Source organism: Trichomycterus rosablanca, chromosome 5 (genome assembly GCF_030014385.1).
Source record: "Trichomycterus rosablanca isolate fTriRos1 chromosome 5, fTriRos1.hap1, whole genome shotgun sequence".
Taxonomy (NCBI): domain Eukaryota; kingdom Metazoa; phylum Chordata; class Actinopteri; order Siluriformes; family Trichomycteridae; genus Trichomycterus; species Trichomycterus rosablanca.
In genome coordinates this window covers 32860708-32879579 of record NC_085992.1, presented here as the reverse complement: position 1 = coordinate 32879579, position 18872 = coordinate 32860708, and the positions used below count along the sequence as shown (strand labels likewise).

General features: G+C 40.5%; 1 protein-coding gene across 1 annotated transcript in view; it reads right to left on the bottom strand.

The window, feature by feature from the left end:
• Positions 1-16506: 16506 nt before the first annotated feature.
• The window catches only part of trim8a (tripartite motif containing 8a), a 34433-nt gene continuing 32067 nt past the window's right edge, over positions 16507-18872 (bottom strand). The window contains exons 5-6 of the mRNA XM_062996018.1: positions 18577-18692; positions 16507-18478 (exon numbers count right to left, since the gene is read on the bottom strand). Coding sequence (XP_062852088.1) covers positions 17859-18478; positions 18577-18692 — 736 coding nt within the window. The 3' untranslated portion in view covers positions 16507-17858. The remainder of the gene's footprint in view (positions 18479-18576; positions 18693-18872) is intronic.

Sequence of the window (18872 nt, the reverse complement as noted above, 5' to 3'; positions counted from 1 at the left end):
CATAGTTCATTTTATAGCAGTTCTGCTAATAAAGTAGTTACTTAAATATATTACTCAACTTGGTGGGTTCAATCTCAACTAATGCAATACCAGAACTGTATTTTCCTGTAGAATTGAACGTGTACAATGCATCATGCAGAGATTTACATTTACATTATCTGCATTTAGCAGACGCTCTTATCCAGAGCGACTTACAGAAGTGCTTCCATAGTAAACATTTCATTTCTCAAGTTTTAGTAAACAACAGTCGAAAAACACAAATCTGCTGAAACCTGTTAAAACCTGGTTTTTTTTTTGGAAAAGGAAAATAAATGTTAGTAAATAAGTACAAGTCAGCTTAAGTGCTTAGTAAAAAGGTGGGTTTTTAATAATTTTTTAAAGACAGCAAGAAACTCAGATGTGAATTATTTTCAACACTGCATATACTGTAGTATCATACATACTTGGTATGTCCCAAATCAATTTCTTTTCATTTACATTAAAGAGCAGTTGCAGAGATTATTGAAATCTCAGAGCTTCCAAGAATCAAGCTGCTCAGGTGGCGCAGCGGTAAAACACACGCTAACACCAGAGCTGTGATCTCGAATACATTGTATCGAGTCTCAGCTCTGCCTGCCGGCTGGGCTGAGCACCCACATGACCAACGATTGGCCTGTTGTTCATATAGGGGCGGGGGTATTAAGCTGTGTAGGGACTCTTATAACTGATGCAACTACGACCTCTGCTGGCTGGTTGATGGCACCTGCACAGAGGCGGGGAAAAGAGTGCGGATCAGGGTGTGTCTCTCTGTACACAGAGCTGATCCGCAGCTGATCTCGTCTAGTGTAGGTGAAAAGATGCACACGGCTGCTGCCCACTTGTCGGAGGGGGCGTGGGTTAGCTTCGTTCTCCTCAAATCAGAGCGGGATCGGCATTAGTGGAGAGGAAGCATGACGCAATCGGGTAAAAGTCGGGAAAAAAAAGGGGAGAAAATGCATAAACAAATATATATATATATATATATATATATATATATATATATATATATATATATATATATATATATATATATAAAGCTTATTGCTTTCATGTTTTACCTGCTTAATCCTGGTGGGGTTTGCAGCGGGTCCGATTTCACTAAAATCAGTGGGTGCAATGCAGTAACACAGCCCAGACAGGACACCAATCCATCACAGAGCCTCACCATCATGTCTATTAGAAGACACTCTACCATCTGATAGCACAGCTGGGGATTTCAGTGGTGGTGGGCTAGCATTTTTACCACTGCTTTACCACTGTGTCACCTGAGCACCACAGAACAAAACATTTTTTTGGAGATAAACATGTAAATTAGGCCTAAATAGTTACATTATTTTAATGAAATTTACAGGTGATTATTGTTATTCCTCTTTATTTGTTCAATGAACTGTTTTTAAAGCCAGTAAGTAAACTGAGAGGCCCTCATTCTTCCTCTGCGCTGGGTCCTGGGTGAATATGTTGGTGTGGTAAGGTAAGCAACATGACTCCATTCAGGCAAAGCAACCCCCCTCGCTCAGTGGGTGGGCCAACTGTCACTACACTATCAAGTCTTGTGTTACTATGGAAACCTGCTGGCTGCTGTAATGCATGGCTGATGACCTGCTGCTCCTAAGTGCTCGATATGACCTCCACAATGTCTGCTAAGGCATGTCACCTTGAACTTGGGGTATATCATTTGTTTGATAATGGAGTATAATATCTCTGGAGACTTTTATGCTCCCTGTTGCTAAAAGTAAAACCTGCTCACCTGGATTTCACAACACTTTTTTAGTTACTTATTTTTTCCTTCTGTACAACTGGTTTGATAATTTAGCTAAGCAGCTTAAATGGTTTAAGCTGTCTGTAGTATCTCTCCTTTTTCTAGGTTTAAATCTTTGACTTTACCCTCTCAAAATCCAGCATACACTGTTGCCTTACCTAAGGTCTGTCAGCACCATTAATGGACCTGCATTAATGGATCATCGTTAGAATAGCATTTCAGCATCGTGGGTGCAGGCTGTTTGACTTTGTCATTTGTCCCCTGAATGACTCCACTCAGGCCTGGAGCTTTCAAGAGGCCGCATGAGCTGTGAAGGATGTGTTGATGAGGTGTGTCATCTGCTGCTGAGGCCCACTAGTACCCCCTTAAAAAGGCCTTGAGGGGAAAATGGTACTGCAATGTGATCCTAAATGGGTGAAACAGAAATGTTCCTCTTATCGAAACTAATACTAGATAATAGTGTGTGAACTTATTTAAAGTACTTTTTTTAGCTCTGATGTACTTTGTTTTTTTTAATGTCTTATGTGTTTTAACAATAAACAGAACTTGATCTGTCATACATCAAGACAACCATGTCATGAACTCAGCTCTGGGAGTTCTCAGGGATAACAGCAAATTAAATAAATAAATGAATTAAAAGATACTGTCTATATAGTCTGTTGGGAAACGAGTCTCATGGCCCCTATTGACTCACTTTTCATTCCAAGCTCTATGACACAGCATGACCAGTGGATCCAGCTCAATATATTGTATCCAAGGAAATCAGATTATCAGTTATGTGTAATCGGTTGGTGCTCTGTTTGGGGTGTATACTTAGGGTGTTACTGTTTCAATCTTTATATGTTAGAATCAGTGTTTCCTACAGTTCACTCTGTATAGTCACAAAGTGTTAACTTACTGCCCTTGACTGAGTCATGATGACACACAGGAAACAGTGAGGGAAGGCCTGTCTGACACAGGTTACATCTAAACCTACACATCTCATTCACAACGTCTCCAATGTATTTCTGTATTTTATACACACACTATTAGATTTGAGTGCTTTTATCTCTCTGACTGAAACTGAACTGAAAACAGTTTGATCATGTCCTCTATTTGAGTGTGTATGTACATGTCTGATTGTACAGTTAGTGTCCATGTTTGTATGTGTGCTGCTTTTTGTATGTGTACAGTCCCCTCCACTGTTATTGGTAGCCATGGTAAAGATGAGTTAAACAGGTTATAGGGCGGCACGGTGGCTCAGTGGGTAGCACTGTCGCCTCACAGCAAGAAGGTCCGGGTCCTTCCTGTGTGGAGTTTGCATGTTCTCCCCGTGTCTGCGTGGGTTTCCTCCAGGAGCTCCGGTTTCCTCCCACAGTCCAAAGACATGCAAGTGAGGTGAATTGGAGATACAAAATTGCCCATAACTGTGTATGAAATTGGACTTGTGAACTGATGAATCTTGTATAACGAGTAACTAACTGTCCTGTCATGAATGTAACCAAAGTGTGTAAAACATGACGTTAAAATCCTAATAAATAAATAAAATAAAACGGGTTATAAGAAATTCCTCATCAACTAATTATCTTTCAACCAAACCACATGTTCCACAATTATTGGCACAACTAGTTTTACTTAAAATAAAAAAATTTTTAACCAGTGTCAAGCAGTAACCCATGACTTACCGTTTCCCTGGTATAAATATATGAGGTGACAGAGGTCAGATTCTCTTTGTCATGAAAAAGGCAAGAAAACACACAATTCAAATAAATAAAAGTGGTTTTACCCTCATAAATCAGGAAACGGCTATAAAAATTGCACTTGCCCTAGAATGCCAATATCTACAGTTAAGGCAATAATTAAAAAATTCCAATATACCAGAACTGTGACAAGATTTTACTGAACTAGGACCAAAGTTTGTTTTGCCCACACACACATTGCGAAAAATGGTAAGAGAGGGAAAAAATCCCCTCAATTAGCATTCCTGAACTTAAGGTCACCAAGGAAGCCTTTCCTGTTATCTCAACACAAACATAAGGGCATGGAGTCAAACGTTACTGGGAGTTTGACTGGAACCATGTACTACAGCAACATGAAACGGAAGTGTTTTGGCAACAAACATTCAAGATGGTTTTGGCTGTAAAATAGTATGACTACACTGAAAAGAACCTGTTGTAAAGTATGGTGGCTGGCCTGTGATAAATTGAAATCAATGAGTCGTCCATGAGTTTTCCAGCAGGACAATGATTCAAAACTACACAAAAATGTCCAGATCAACTAATGATTTACTGAAGCCAAAATCAAGCTTTTGCCATGGTCATCACAGTTCCCTGATCTAAACCCTAGAAAGAAGCTGTTGTGTTAAAGAGGAAAGTGCACAAGAGAGAACATAAGAGCCTGGATGATCTATTTATTTATTTATTAGGATTTTAACATCATGTTTTACACTCTTGGTTACATTCATGACAGAAATGGTAGTTACTCATTACACAAGATTCATCAGTTTTAAGTTCAATGTCAGTCATGGACAATTTTGTATCACCAATTCACCTCACTTGCATGTCTTTAGACTGTGGGAGGAAACCGGAGCTCCCAGAGGAAACCCACGCAGACACGGGGAGAACATGCGAACTCCACACAGAAAGGACCCAGACTGCCCCACCTGGGGATCAAACCCAGGACCTTCAAATTCACTTCTCTGTATTCTCCAACCTTATAAGATGTTACAGGAGTAGCCTAAGTACTGTTTTACTGGCAAAGGGAAGTTGTACAACCTATTAAATGCAGGTGTGCCAATAATTGTGGAACGTGGTTTTGTTAAAAATAATTATTAATTGAGTGATTTTGTTCTCAGAGTAAATTAGAATAAATAATAATTAATAATAAATTAGGGACAGTGGTAGCCTAGTGGGTAAACTTTGAATCCCAGCTCTACCATGCAGCCACTGTTGAGCCCTTGAGCAAGGCCCTTAACCCTCTCTGCTCCAGGGGCACCGTATGATGGCCAACCCTGAGCAAGCTGGAATACGCAAAGAAAGAATTTAGTTGGACTGTACGTCTGTGTATGTATATATGACATATAAAGGCATTCTATTCTCTTCTAAATTAAAGTTTAGTTTTAGTTTAGTTTTTTTCTAATATTTTACTGTGAAATTGAGCTAATTCACAAAAAGGTACATTACTTATAACCCCTTTTGCTCATCTTTACAATGGGTGCTAATAATTGTGGAGAGGACTGTATGTGTGTCTGTTGTTTTAAATGTGTGACTGTTACAAATGTGAGTATGTGTAGGTGTATTGGTATATGAATGTGATTTTTATGTATAGGTGGGTTTGTTCGTGTGAATGTGTGTGGGTGTAGATAAAACTATGTGCATGTAGACTGTCAGAGCATTGCCACATTCTTGCACATCTAATGTGTACAGTAATTGGGTGCAGTTATTGTGTGTGTGAGACAGCTGTGGTGTGCTCATGCCCTGCTACTGGGCATCGGTGAAGGTGTGTTTCAGCATTGTAGCTCCACTGGGAAAGCCTCTCTCAGCTGTTGTGCAGCTGCTCCTCTGCTCTTTGCATTCACTGCTGTAAAGGCCTACACGTTTACCCGTTTCTCTCTATGACACATCACACTTCTGTTTCCAAAAGCCCCTGGTCTAATCAAAGACATGCACAGAGTGCAGGATGAGTCAGGCCTCCAAATGCAGCAGAGAACCCCTGGTTTCATATTTCTGTAATGAGTAACCAGACATTGGGGAAAATCTGCTGCTCTGGTCACCCTCTTTGTTACCTGAGCACTCCCTAATTCCCTCTCTCCCTCCCTCCCTTCCTCCCACATTATTAATATAGGGGCCTAGAATTTAATGAATAATGTGCCTTCTTTAAAACAGACCAATCTTACTACTGCAGTATAAAAAACACATCATAGTTAACCCAAGTTGATATATAAAACTTTAATTTGTTAAAATTAAAATATGTAGCATTGCTGAGTCAGTAGTGCAAAAATATTCATCGTATTTTTATTCTGTTGTATGTTCCCCTAGCAAATGTCAATTATTCATGTATTCATCCCTGGTGGTTCAGGATGTTTGGGTTTACTGTTTATACTGAATATGGAAGTTACTGCACCATTACTTGATGCTATACTAAAATACTATCACTCAAATAGAACCTGTCTGGCAATGTGCAGTCGGCTAGAATGTCTCAAAAAGCAGCACATGATGCCACATTCTAAAGAGATTCAAATACAGTGAAACTAAGTGACTGAAATTCACCAGTCTGGAAAGGGTTACAAAGCCATTGCTAAGAATCTGGGTCTCCAGAAAACTACAAGAGAGAAGTAAGAAAAAACTTGAAATAGTGGTTAACTTCCAAGGAGTCAGCATACTGTACTACCAAAATTTCACCAAGAACTCATCAACGACCAATACAGAACATCTGAAAAGAACCAAGACAAACATCCAAAGAACAACAGGCCTCACTTCAATGTTGGAAGAAGAATAGTGCTCTAATCAAAAACATACAGCCAACATCATCCTGTGATCAGAAAGTGTCCACAAATAAAAGACCATGGGAAGATACACATTGTGCATGAAAAGAAAACAGCTCTGGTCTTTAAGTGTACACCTACAACTTGTTCTTAATAAAGTGGCCAATAAGTTTTAAACCCCAACCACACTGGTGTACCTGATACATACCAGTACAACATTTAATAATCAGTAAATCAGTGTACTAAATAGAATGTGCACCTAAAAATGCTCATTGAGTAAACTTGAAACCCTCACAAGGATAATATACTTAGCCCTGCTACTATTACTCTTTGTTCTACAAATAAAGGATACTCCCCATGTCTAGTAAACTTACCCACACCTCCCTAACGATCCACTGGCCATGCTTTTCAATCAAAATTATTCAACCCCATTGCAAACTGGGTTTTTGGTTATTTTTGGTGCCCTTAGCTTTCTTTTAGGCTAAAAGAAGATAAAACATCAGTCATTGTTTTAGTTTCGTAGGTCGATGACCTTGGCCACCATTTGCTTGAAACGGATTTGAGTTGAACATAGTTGTAGAATACGTTTACTATAATTTTCCTACCTGTGCCATTTTCTCACTCTTTTACTAGCAAAGGAAAGTGTGTTGGTATGTGGTTTCAATGAATCAGATAACCTGGGTTAAATTCTTGCCTTGAGTCACAGTCAGTAAGGAATTTTGCATGTTTGTTTGTTTTTTTGGGTGCTCCATGTTTGTCCTATCTCACAAATATGCTAGTATGTGGACTGAATGCTCTGAATTGACCTTATGAGTGAGTAAATTAATGCATTACTGTGTGTGGTGCCTTGCGAGGGATTGGTGCCCTGTGATGTTTCACCTAAGGCAGTCAATAAAGCAAAATAAATGAGTTACAGTATCCACCGACGAGGCATAACATTATGACCACTGACAGGTGAAGTGAATAACACTGATTATCTCTTCATCACGGTACCTGTTAGTGGGTGGGATATATTAGGCAGCAAGTGAACATTTTATCCTCAAAGTTGATGCTTTAGAAGCAGGAAAAATGGGCAAGTGTAAGGATTTGAGTTTGACAAGGACCAACTTGTGATGGCTAGATGACTGGGTCTGAGCTTTTGTGGGGTGTTCCCAGTCTGCAGTGGTCAGTATCTATCAAAAGTGGTCCAAGGAAAGAACTGTGGTAAACCAATAAAAGGGTAATGGGCGGCCAAGGCTCACTGATGCACAGACGATCCATTAATCCATTGATCCAACAGACGAGCTACTGTAGCTTAAACTGAAGTTAATGCTGGTTCTGATAGAAATGTGTCAGAATACACAGTGCATCGCAGTTTGTTGCGTATGGGGCTGCATAGCCGCAGACCAGTCAGAGTGCCCATGCTGACCCCTGTCCACTGCCTAAAGCGCCAACAATGGGCATGTGAGCATCAGAACTGGACCACGGAGCAATGGAGGAAGGTGGCCTGGTCTGATGAATCAGGTTTTCTTTTACATCATGTGGATGGCCGGGTGCATGTTGCTTACCTGGGGAACACATGGCACCAGGATGCACTATGGCAAGAAGGCAAGCCGGCGGAGGCAGTGTGATGCTTTGGGCAATGTTTTGCTGAGAAACCTTGGGTCCTGCCATCCATGTGGATGTTACTTTGAGACCTACCACCTACCTAAGCATTGTTGCAGACCATGTACACGATAGAACGGTATTCCCTGATGACTGTGGCCTCTTTCAGCAGGATAATGAGCCCTGCCACAAAGCACAAATGGTTCAGGAATGGTTTGAGGAGCACAACAACGAGTTTGAGGTGTTGACTTGGCCTCCAAATTCCCCAGATCTCAATCCAATCGAGCATCTGTGGGATGTGCTGGACACGCAAGTCCAATCCATGGAGGTCCCACCTCGCAACTTACAGGAGTTAAAGGATCTGCTGCTAACATCTTGGTGCCAGATACCACAGCACACCTTCAGGGGTCTAGTGGAGTCCATGCCTCGACGGGTCAGGGCTGTTTTGGCAGCAAAAGGGGGACCAACACAATATTAGGAAGGTGGTCATAATGTTATGCCTGATTGGTGTATGACACCACAGCATTGATCACAGTCTGATTCGTCATGTTTGATGTGTCAGAAGTATAAATATATATAAATATGGAATTTGTGGAAATGGGGATTTTAGTTGAAGTTTTTTACCAAATGGAAAACTCAACCCACCCTTGCTTGAAAGTCTTTCACTAATGCTACCCAGTCATGATAGCATCACCTGTTACTCATTCATCTGTTTAGCCTCCTTTAACCTAAACCATCTGTACCTTATGGCAAATTGCTAACAACTAAACTATGAGTAGTTTTTAAGAGAGTAAACCAGGGTGGTAAAGATCCACTTCCATAGTTTAGTACTGCATCACCTATAACTGCACATCCCAAATGCTTCTTTCCTTACTTAATCAACAAAGACTCAACACAGTCGTTCTCAGAGCCATGACTAATAAGAATGTTATGGGGAGCATGAGACGGCATGAGACAGCTGTTGTGTACGATATGACATTGGACCTGTATTTCCTTAAGTCAGAATTTCAGATTTCACAGTCTGATACAAGTCCTTCTGAAGTCTCAGGAGAGAGCTGCAGCCTTATCTTAACATCCACAGATTCACCACTACCAACACATAAATAACATCACATAACCTCTATAAAATACATCAAAGATAACAAATTAGTCCTGCATTCTTATCAGCAATGTGAAGCAAATAAAAACAAGAACAAAATATATCTGCAAGCAGTGAATTCTGGGGTACAAGCACAAAATAGCCCAATGTGGCCCAATACATAAGGGATAGGACACAGAATTACAAATTTTATGTTAACTGTACAATCTTTGATTGCGTAACATTATCTTGAACATTATAGCGCCAGCTAGAACTGCAGTTATACCATATTTTTGCCACACCCTACTAACCTCCTATTATATATATATATACTGTATATATGTATATACATACACTGATAACATTAAAAATTAAAAAACCATAACATTAAGATCACCTCCTTGTTTCTACACTCACTGTCCATTTTATCAGCTCCACTATCAGGATCAGCACTGGATTGGTTTCGGTCATTTTTATCCAATAGGACATTTTCTGTTTCCATTGGAGATAAGATGTCCTTGAAGGCTGATTTTACCTGTGGGGTACCTCAGGGTTCTATTCTTGGCCCTGTTTTATTCTTATTATATATGCTCCCCCTGGGTAATTTAATTAGACGTTTTAATATTTCTTTTCATTTTTATGCAGACGATATGCAACTGTACCTCTCTGTTAAACGAAATGAATTCAGTGGATTAGGCAATCTAACTGAGTGCATTGCAGCTATCAAGAATTGGATGAATTATAATTTTCTTAAATTAAATGAGGACAAAACCGAAGTTCTAGTTGTTGGTCTAGACAACATACCCAGAGATTTGGAGATGGCCCTTGGTTCTCTCGTTTCAAGAATTAACACTTCCCCAAGAAATTTGGGTGTTGTGTTTGATTCTCACTTGCAATTTTCTGGCCATATAAATAAGCTTGTTCAGTCTTGCTTCCTTCAGCTAAGAAATATTGCAAAGCTTAGACAGGTTTTGTCTTTTCAAGACTTGGAGAAAATCATCCATGCTTTTATTTCATCTCGACTGGATTACTGCAATGCTTTGTATACTTGCCTCAGTCAAGGAGCTGTGTCAAGACTCCAGATGGTTCAGAATGCAGCTGCTCGGCTTTTAACAAAAACTAGACGTAGAGACCACATCAGTCCAGTGCTGGCCTCACTTCATTGGTTGCCAGTAAAATTTAGGATAGATTTTAAAATTTTAGTTCTTACCTTTAAGGCTCTACATGGGGAAGCACCTGCTTATATTTGTGAATTGCTGGTTCCTCACAAAAGTTGTAGGTCTTTGAGGTCATCTAATAAAGAGCTTCTGGTTGTGCCCCGTACCAAACAGAGGCGGAAAGGGGACTGTGCTTTTTCTGTCCAGGCTCCTAAATTATGGAATAGTCTCCCACTCGATATCAGACTCTCTGAGTCTACATTAACCTTCAAGAAATGTCTTAAGACACATTTTTATTCATTAGCATTTCAGAGTAGTGATCTTAAGCAATGGGGCTGACGTTCTTTGGTAAAGTGTTTGTGTATGTATATGTGTGTATATATATGTATGTATGTGTAGTTAAAGTGCATTTAAAAATTTTATTTGTGCTATTGTATTAATGTTTTTATGTCACTGTGTAGCTTTTATGATTATTAATTTTTGTGTTTTTATTGTATTATACTTGACCGCATTGTAAAGCACTTTGTGGCTTGGTCCTAGAAAAGCGCTATATAAATAAACTTTATACTTACTTACTTACACTTACCATATAGAAGCACTTTGTAGTTCTACAATTACTGACTGTAGTCCATCTGTTTTCTACATGCTTTGTTAGCCCCCTTTCATGCTGTTCTTCAATTGTCAGGACCCCCACAGGACCACTACAGAGTAGGAATTGTTTGGGTGGTGGATCATTCTCAGCACTGCAGTGACACTGACATGGTGGTGGTGTGTTAGTGTGTGTTGTGCTGGTATGAATGGATAAGACACAGCAGCTGTATGGAGTTTTTATCAGCAGCTAATGGAGTTTTTAAACACCTCACTGTCACTGCTGGACTGAGAATAGTCAACCAACCAAAAATATCCAGCCAACAGCGCCCTGTGACCACTGATGAAGGTCTAGAAGATGACCAACTCAAAAACAGCAGCAATAGATGAGCGATCGTCTCTGACTTTACATCTACAAGGTGGACCAACTAGGTAGGAGTGTCTAATAGAGTGGACAGTGAGTGGACACGATATTAAAAAACTCCAGCAGTGCTGCTGTGTCTGATCCACTCATACCAGCATGACACACACTAACACACTACCACCATGTCAGTGTCACTGCAGGGCTGAGAATGATCCAACACCTAAATAATACCTACCTAATACCTAATACCAGGTCCTGTGGGGGTCCTGACCATTGAAGAACAGGGTGAAAGCAGGCTAAAAAAGGATGCAGAGAAACAGATGGACTACAGTCAGTAATTGTAGAACTACAAAGTGCTTCTACTGTATATGGTAAGTGTAGCTGATAAAATGGACTGAGTGTAGAAACAAGGAGGTGGTTTTAATGTTATGGCTGATGGGTGTGTATATATATATATATATATATATATATATGCATTTTTATTCAATTTTCTCCTAATTTAGTGTAGTCAATTTGTCTTCCGCTGCTGGGGGATCCCCGATTTTTTCCAGTTGCTTATACCTCCTCCGACCTGCGTGCAGCCCTTAATGGAACCCTTTTCCACTCATGCACTCTTCACAGGCGTCTGCCAATCAGGGTCCTTACACAGTGTTTAAAGACCCCACCCACATATATTCTGGTCATCCCTCCCTGCAGGCACTGACAATTATGCCTACTAAATGGTGCCCAGCCAATCAGTGGTAACGCCGAGTTTCAAACAGAGGAGTTCTCGGCACTGGAACGCTAGAGGAATATCCCGCTGCACCACCTGGGCGCCAGCATTTGACATTTCGTGACAATTGGTATGACTTAAGTTGTGGCATTTTGTTTTATTGGAAAAAAAGAAGGAGATGAAAATTCCTATCAAAAACAACAGGGTTCCAGCATCTTTGATGCTTGGACTCCTAATAAAGTAAACGCTCTAGGGAACACTATGGAGAGAAATCAGCATGATTCAAATCCGTTGATTGGTAGGCCATGTAGACGTCTTGAGTTATTAGTTTAAGTTTTAAGTCTGGTTAAAAATTTTTTGTTACATTTTTAGTTGCAGTTTGGGAAAACCACCAAATTTGTAATCGATGTAAATAAATCCCCATATAATTACTCAGTAAATTCACTTGTTTTGTTTCCTTTTGATGTTGTGTAATGCAACAAGACATTTAGCAAAAAAGCACCACAACAATATCAAAATGGTACCACCCCTACACTTTACTGTCCTTTTTTTTAATGCATTTTCTCCCAATTTTCCTCCCAATTTAGCACACTCAATTTGTTTTCCGCTGCTGAGGGATACCTGATTGCATCCAAGGAGAGCATGTCGCTGGCCATGCCTCTTCCGACACATACACAGCCCTCCTCTTCTCGCCCCTGCATTCTGCACGGGCGTCTCTTCCGCCAATCAGGGTCCTTACACAGCGTATGAAGGACCACCCACCCACACATAGTCCGGCCCCCACCCTGCAGATACAGTGGCCAATTAGTATCTGCTGCAGGCACTGCCAATTATACCTGCCAGATGGCGCCCAGCCGAACAGTGGCAACGGCAAGTTTCGAACCGAGGAATTCAGAATCTCGGCGCTGGTGTGCTGGCAGAATGTCCCACTGCGCCACCTGGACGCCCAAACCTTTTCGTTTTATCTGACTTTTGTTTTGTTCGGATTTGTCTAAATTTACATTTACATTTTCAGCATTTAGCAGACGCTTTTATCCAAACGACTTACAGTACTGTGACTCTATTCTGTCTAAGCAATTGAGGGCCTTGCTCAAGGGTCCAACAGTGGCGGGGCTTGAACCAGCGACCTTTTAATTACTAGTCCAGTACCTTAACTACTAGGCTACAACTGCCCTCAGTGCTTGTTAATTTTAGACTGACATTTTTGTAAGTGATAAATTTAGTTGCTTATTGTTCTTTGTTCTTTTCTCCTGCTGATTTCATATAATCATGCAATCCTTTTGTGTCTGCAGGTTTCTCTCTAGTAGGTTTCTCTCTTGTATTGCTTCACCTTTACATTTATAGGTGTAGTCTTTTACACTTTCTTACACTTTCAGAGGAGGGATATTGTAGTAAACAAACTACAAAAAGTAAAACCTAAGAAAACAACTGGCAATACAATTAATTTTAGTTTCTAAATGCAACATTTAAAAACATCTACATTTAAAATAAAATAGAATTTTGGTTAATAATCAAAACAATAAACACTGTTCCACAATGCAATTGAAAAATCTAAATTTAAAATAGAATTTAAAATCTAAATTTAAAACAGAAATTACCAGTAAGTAATTGAAACTATAAATACTGTTCCACAGCGCTAGTATTTAAAAAAAAGATATCCCTTTCCCCCGTAAGCTTTGTGAATCAAGAAGGTTGCACACAATAGCAGCCAAGGTTTAATAATGCATGTTGAAGGAGGGAAGAGCTCAAAGCAAATTCTCTTTAATCTGATCAGCTGTCACATGTGACACTTCAGCCAACACAGAACGGCAATGTAAGACTTGCTTACTGTGTAAATGTGAGCTACAGAGTACTCGACACCAAAGAGTTCTCCACTGCCTGTGATGGGCCCCACAGTCTACTCCCTTATTACGGTCCCTCTTGATATCACACCTACTCCCTTAGTTGAAAAAAGGAAATGATTCCCATTGTTTGAGCTGAGCTGGGTGTTCGGGTCCTGTCGAGTGTTATCTGTTTTGCTCAGAGCTCTGAAATATGACCAGCACAGACAGGATCACATGCAAAAAAAGGAGCCTCTGCTGTGTTTTGCAATCAATGCTTTTGGAGGCCAGAGTCCTCCCACGGGCTGCAGTTGGTCCGCATGAGCAGCCAGTGTGATTAGCATCATGGGACAGCAGAGCTCGGAAAAACAAACCCATTGTGGAGAGCTTAGAGCATATGTTGTGTCCACCCACACCAAGCAGAAAGGGAAAAAAGAGAAGAGCCAGAGAAAGATAGATTTTGTTAAAATCTCTAATTGGTCACAAAGTGTTGGCGGAGCTCTGTGTGAGTGTAATGAGTACGGATGTGAAGGGCAGTGGGAGAAGGGCAGGAACGTTACACTCCATAAATAAATGATGAGCTTCTCTTGGAGACTGATGACTCTCCGTTTCTCTTTGCTTCTCCATCCTCCTACTGCTGCCTCGCCCTCCCAAAAAAATTCCATGCGTTAATATTGCTGCCTGGTGTGCTTGACGTATCCCTCATTATTATTATTTACACTCTCTTTTTTGAGTCTCTGGTGAGAAAGAGCTAGATCAGATCTAGGGGATTTACAATAACTTGTATTTGTGGTGTTTTTTCCTGTGCATGAATTGCCATCGTTATGAGGCAAGCCTTTCACAGCCACCCAGCCTGCAGTTGGTACAATGACTCAGGGATGAGCTATGGAGTTTTTACAGGAAGGCCAAATATTTCCAGTTACACATCATAAAGCCCAGCAAACAGTAGCAACACATTCCCAAAATCATGAACAATTCTACTGAGCAAATGATTACAGGTCCAGTTGCTCAGAGACCATTAAATTATTTATTAATCTTGAGTATCTTGGGTTGGGTAGCCACCCAGAAACACTGGAGGGAATGCAGAAAAATAGAAACTCTGAACATGGTGGCTGTCCATCACAAAACATCACACAACTTACCTAGGGGTAATTTGGAGCAGCCCATTTACCTTCTGCTGTGTCTTTAGGAGTTGGAAAAAAACACAGTCCCTAGAGGAATCCCACTCAGCCAAGCAGAGAAAACACCAATCTCACAGACACTGACTAAAGGCAAGGTCCAAACTCAGAGCCTGGAGCTGTTTGCCACCCACACTACCAGCTGTGCCACTGTGCCAATCACAAAATTATCAACAAATCACTAGACTCAAGTTTCATCCAATAATTTTGTCTTTATCTTGTAAATTCTTGCTTCAGTAAACATCAGCCCCAACAGCAGATGTTTCATTTAACCAATCATTTATACTTTCTAATGTATTTAAAACATGGTTACATAAGTAGATGCAATCATAATTCTAAACACATTATAATAGGAACTGTTGTCAAGGAGATAACTTAAGACTGGAGAGGACAAAGCTCTGAAGTTATATAAGATATTCTACAGTATTATGCAAAATAACAAAGTAAAATTCTCTGTTAAACAAGAACAGGTAATAATCATCTTTTTGTAGTTTTTTTCTGGTAGGTAGAAACAGGCCCCTATTCAAGTATATACATTTGGCAGCTAATGGCTACAAAAGCTGTTTAAAAATCTATATATTTTTTTCTAAATACAGAGGTACCTTGTCAGTCGACACCCCCTAAACTCATAATTTTTGAAACTCGACACCCTTCCTCGAGAAATTTGTACCCTCAAACTCAATGTTTCCCTTAAACTCGATGTGTTTGTGGCTTGAGCGGTGTGGTAAAACGTCATAAAAGTGCGAATATGAGACGAATCTGCATTTGTGTGGAATAACCGTCAAATACACTTCACAGATTTTCCTCTTGTTTCACTTTTAAACTTGTGTTATAGCTCGGGGTACTGAGAAATTGTGAGAAACAGCTTTTCCAAGTCTAAAACGCTTATCGTTTAGCTTAATGTGACTTAATGTATTAAAAAAACACAGGAACACTAAACCTCTCTTATTTATTACTGCTCATAAGTTTAATTTACTATTGAAATTCCTCACTTGTTGTTTTAGTACAATAAGTCACGTTAAGCTTTGTGCACCGGCACACTCCATAGGAAATAATGGCACAGCCAGCGCAAAAGCCCTCATGTAAATGACTGAACTCGCTAAGGAATACAGTATTCCAAGACTAAGCACCTCCACTATAAAGAAGGAAACAATAAAGAAGTAAAGGTAACGTGCAGGTTTTATTGCATTTTTATATTGATCTGAACTGTTTTTCAATTGTATTTCAGTGTTTTTTATATTATATTTGTGTTATTTTCAGTGTGTACGTGTAAAAAAACAACCCCATTATTTTCCATAAGCCTAAAATAAATGCAGTTCCATGGGACCATGAAAGCATTAACAGGTTTCCCACACATCCTTACGGGGAAAAATACCTTGAAACTCAATGCCTTTTAAACCCAACGCCACTCCCAGAACCAACTGACATTGAGTTTTAGGGTACCACTGTATTTATCAACACATATCTCACGTGTGCATTTTTATGAGGCCGTCTTGAAAGCTGCCCAGTGCAAAGACCGGCCTTGTCTGTAGCCACACAAAACTAGAAATGAGCAACATTAACACACTTGGTGCTCCATCATGATGAAAAATAAAGCTTTCTGGATTATAATAGGTGCAATAAATGTAAACTTTAGATGTATTGTGAAGTGGGAGGAAAGCATAATAACTGGAGGAATCTCATGTGGACATATATGTCAGAAAAATATGTCAAACCACCTACCACGCCGCCCTGAAAATGAATGATTTAGTTGAAAAAATAGCCAGACGAACAAACTGCACACTGATCTGGCTCCAGTAACTGCTGTTTATTTTTTGAAGATCAGAGCCACACTTTTGTGTTGCACAAAATATGTACAAAAAGACTGTACTGTATACATTTGTATTTCAACAAACAATACTCTCTCGAAGCACGGCGAATCGACTTTCAGAAGTTCAGCAGTCTGTTCTCTTGTACAAAATACATGAAAAAATGTCATTCATCTTTTTTTCTATCCAAACCCAACTACCCTCTTGGGAGCACAGGGTGCAAGGAAAAGCTTTTCGGACAGCTTAGAGTCACTAACAGGAAGTCGACAGATTTGTAGCATGTTCCTAACAATCAGCGCTGTGCAGAAAGCACACAGAGCCGCTGACCCGACCCGAGCTGGGTTTAAAGAGGAAGGATATAACTTCTCTGTAAGTGTATGATCAAACAGTAAGTGCAGAAGCTGACGGTCCTGAACATGTCATACATGTGCTTTGATGCAGGAAGTATCATACCCAACAGGAAGCAGAATGCAGGAAAGATTATTTCTGGGAAGATGGGAGGTTTCAGAAAAGTCTTTGAAAGGCATGTACCACCTGTGAGTGCTGTGACTCTTTTAGGTCATTTATTTCTAAATGAAGAGGAACCTTTTCAGCCAACATTAAAATAAAAAACAGAAAGAAGAATCTAGATCTTGCCCCCTTTAAGGCATTTAAGTAAAAGATTGATCCCAAGACCTAGAGCAACTAGCTACACACCCCAGCTGCACTTGAATGAAGTAATATAAGTAATCAAATGCATTACTTACTTATTTACTCATGATTTCTTTAATAATTAGCAACTTTGTACTAACCACCCATGCTGATAGAACCATCAACTGGCTAGACACACACGTAAACGCAGTAAATAAGGCGCCCCCCCGTTCCAAAGTGAAAACCAGACCGAATTGATGGTAAAACGAGGCTTCCTCCTCATCAGACACCCTAAAGGCAGGAAGAGGGGGCTGGGAGAAAACTCTATATCGGCCTCACTAACAGCCTAACATTATCTGCTCTAGGTCAGCAGCATGTGCAATTATCCCAGATCTGTTTGTAATTTTAAAAGCACAACTGCAACCTTTTTAAAGAAAAAAGATTTCCTTATTAAAATCTGCACCAAAACCAGGAGGGATTTTAAAAGCTTTCTGAGAGTTAAGATGGAAGATGGTGTGATTTTGTGGTTGAGAGAAACATACCCTGCTAATATAAAAGGCGACAAAGTGCCACTTCCAAGAGCAATCTTTCATTTCCTTTTAAAGATTAAATGCAACCTAAAGAACACAGGGGTAATATGAAAAAAAAGAAAGAAGGAAGCAACTTCAAATGAACCAACAAAAAGTATGCTAGAGGAGAGTTAACTAGTGACATAGTGTTTAGTAGAAGACTGGCCGTACAGCCCGTAGAAGTCGGGGTGCCTGTGGCTCTGCGAGGCGTCGATCCAGTTGCGCACAGAAAGGCCCTGTAGTGGTTGGGACATGGAAGGAGCCGAGGGCAAGGGGTGAGAAAACTCCTGCGTCCAGGGGAACGAGGACGAGCGGGGGTAGGGCGGGTGAGCGCGGTGACCGGACACAGAGGGCATACTGGAGCAGTAGCAGTTGTCCATCGTACACATGAGGATCTTGCGGCCGCTATACTGAGGCAGCACGGCCTGCTGGGAGGAGCCAGCGTTGGGGTAGTGGGCAGGACTAAAGACAGAGCTAGAATGATGGACAGGCTGAGCGCCGCCTCCGGTACTACCGCCGCTGTTAAGGCTCACGTTGTGCTGAGCGGAGCTGCAGGGGGCCACAGGCAGCCCTTCAGCCAAACTGGAACCGGAAGTCAGGAACTGCTTCTTGCTCGCCGAGCCTGAAGAGGATTCCATGAAGCCTGCGCTGCTTTCGGGAAAGGCGCTCGAGTGTTTGCGCTTCTCCGGAGCCGAGCTGCACGGGTACACGGGAACGCTCTGGAGAAAGTGTGAAGGAGCAGTGAAGGGTGCTGGGTACAGGAGAGAACAAAAACAAGCATGAATATGATGAGAATCAAACTCAAAGATTAAAGAATGTCAGTAAAGCTGACTTGCGGAGGGAGTATACCTTCCAGCATTTTCCGTAGGTTCTTTTCCTTTTTGGAGATCTCAGAGAGGAAGCTTTTTGAGTTAAGATGACCTGCTTTATAGGGAGGTAGCACACTGCCTGTACATGTCTGAGACCTGCAAAGAGAAAGTACAAATATAATAAGTGTGTCTATCACAAGATGCATATTTAAAATTATGTGATAAACACATCATGTTATTCTACAATATAGCAGAAGTTCAGAAACATCAGGTAATGCAACCAAGCCAAATAGAATTTAGAATAGAATAAAAAGAATAGAAAAAATGATTCATATC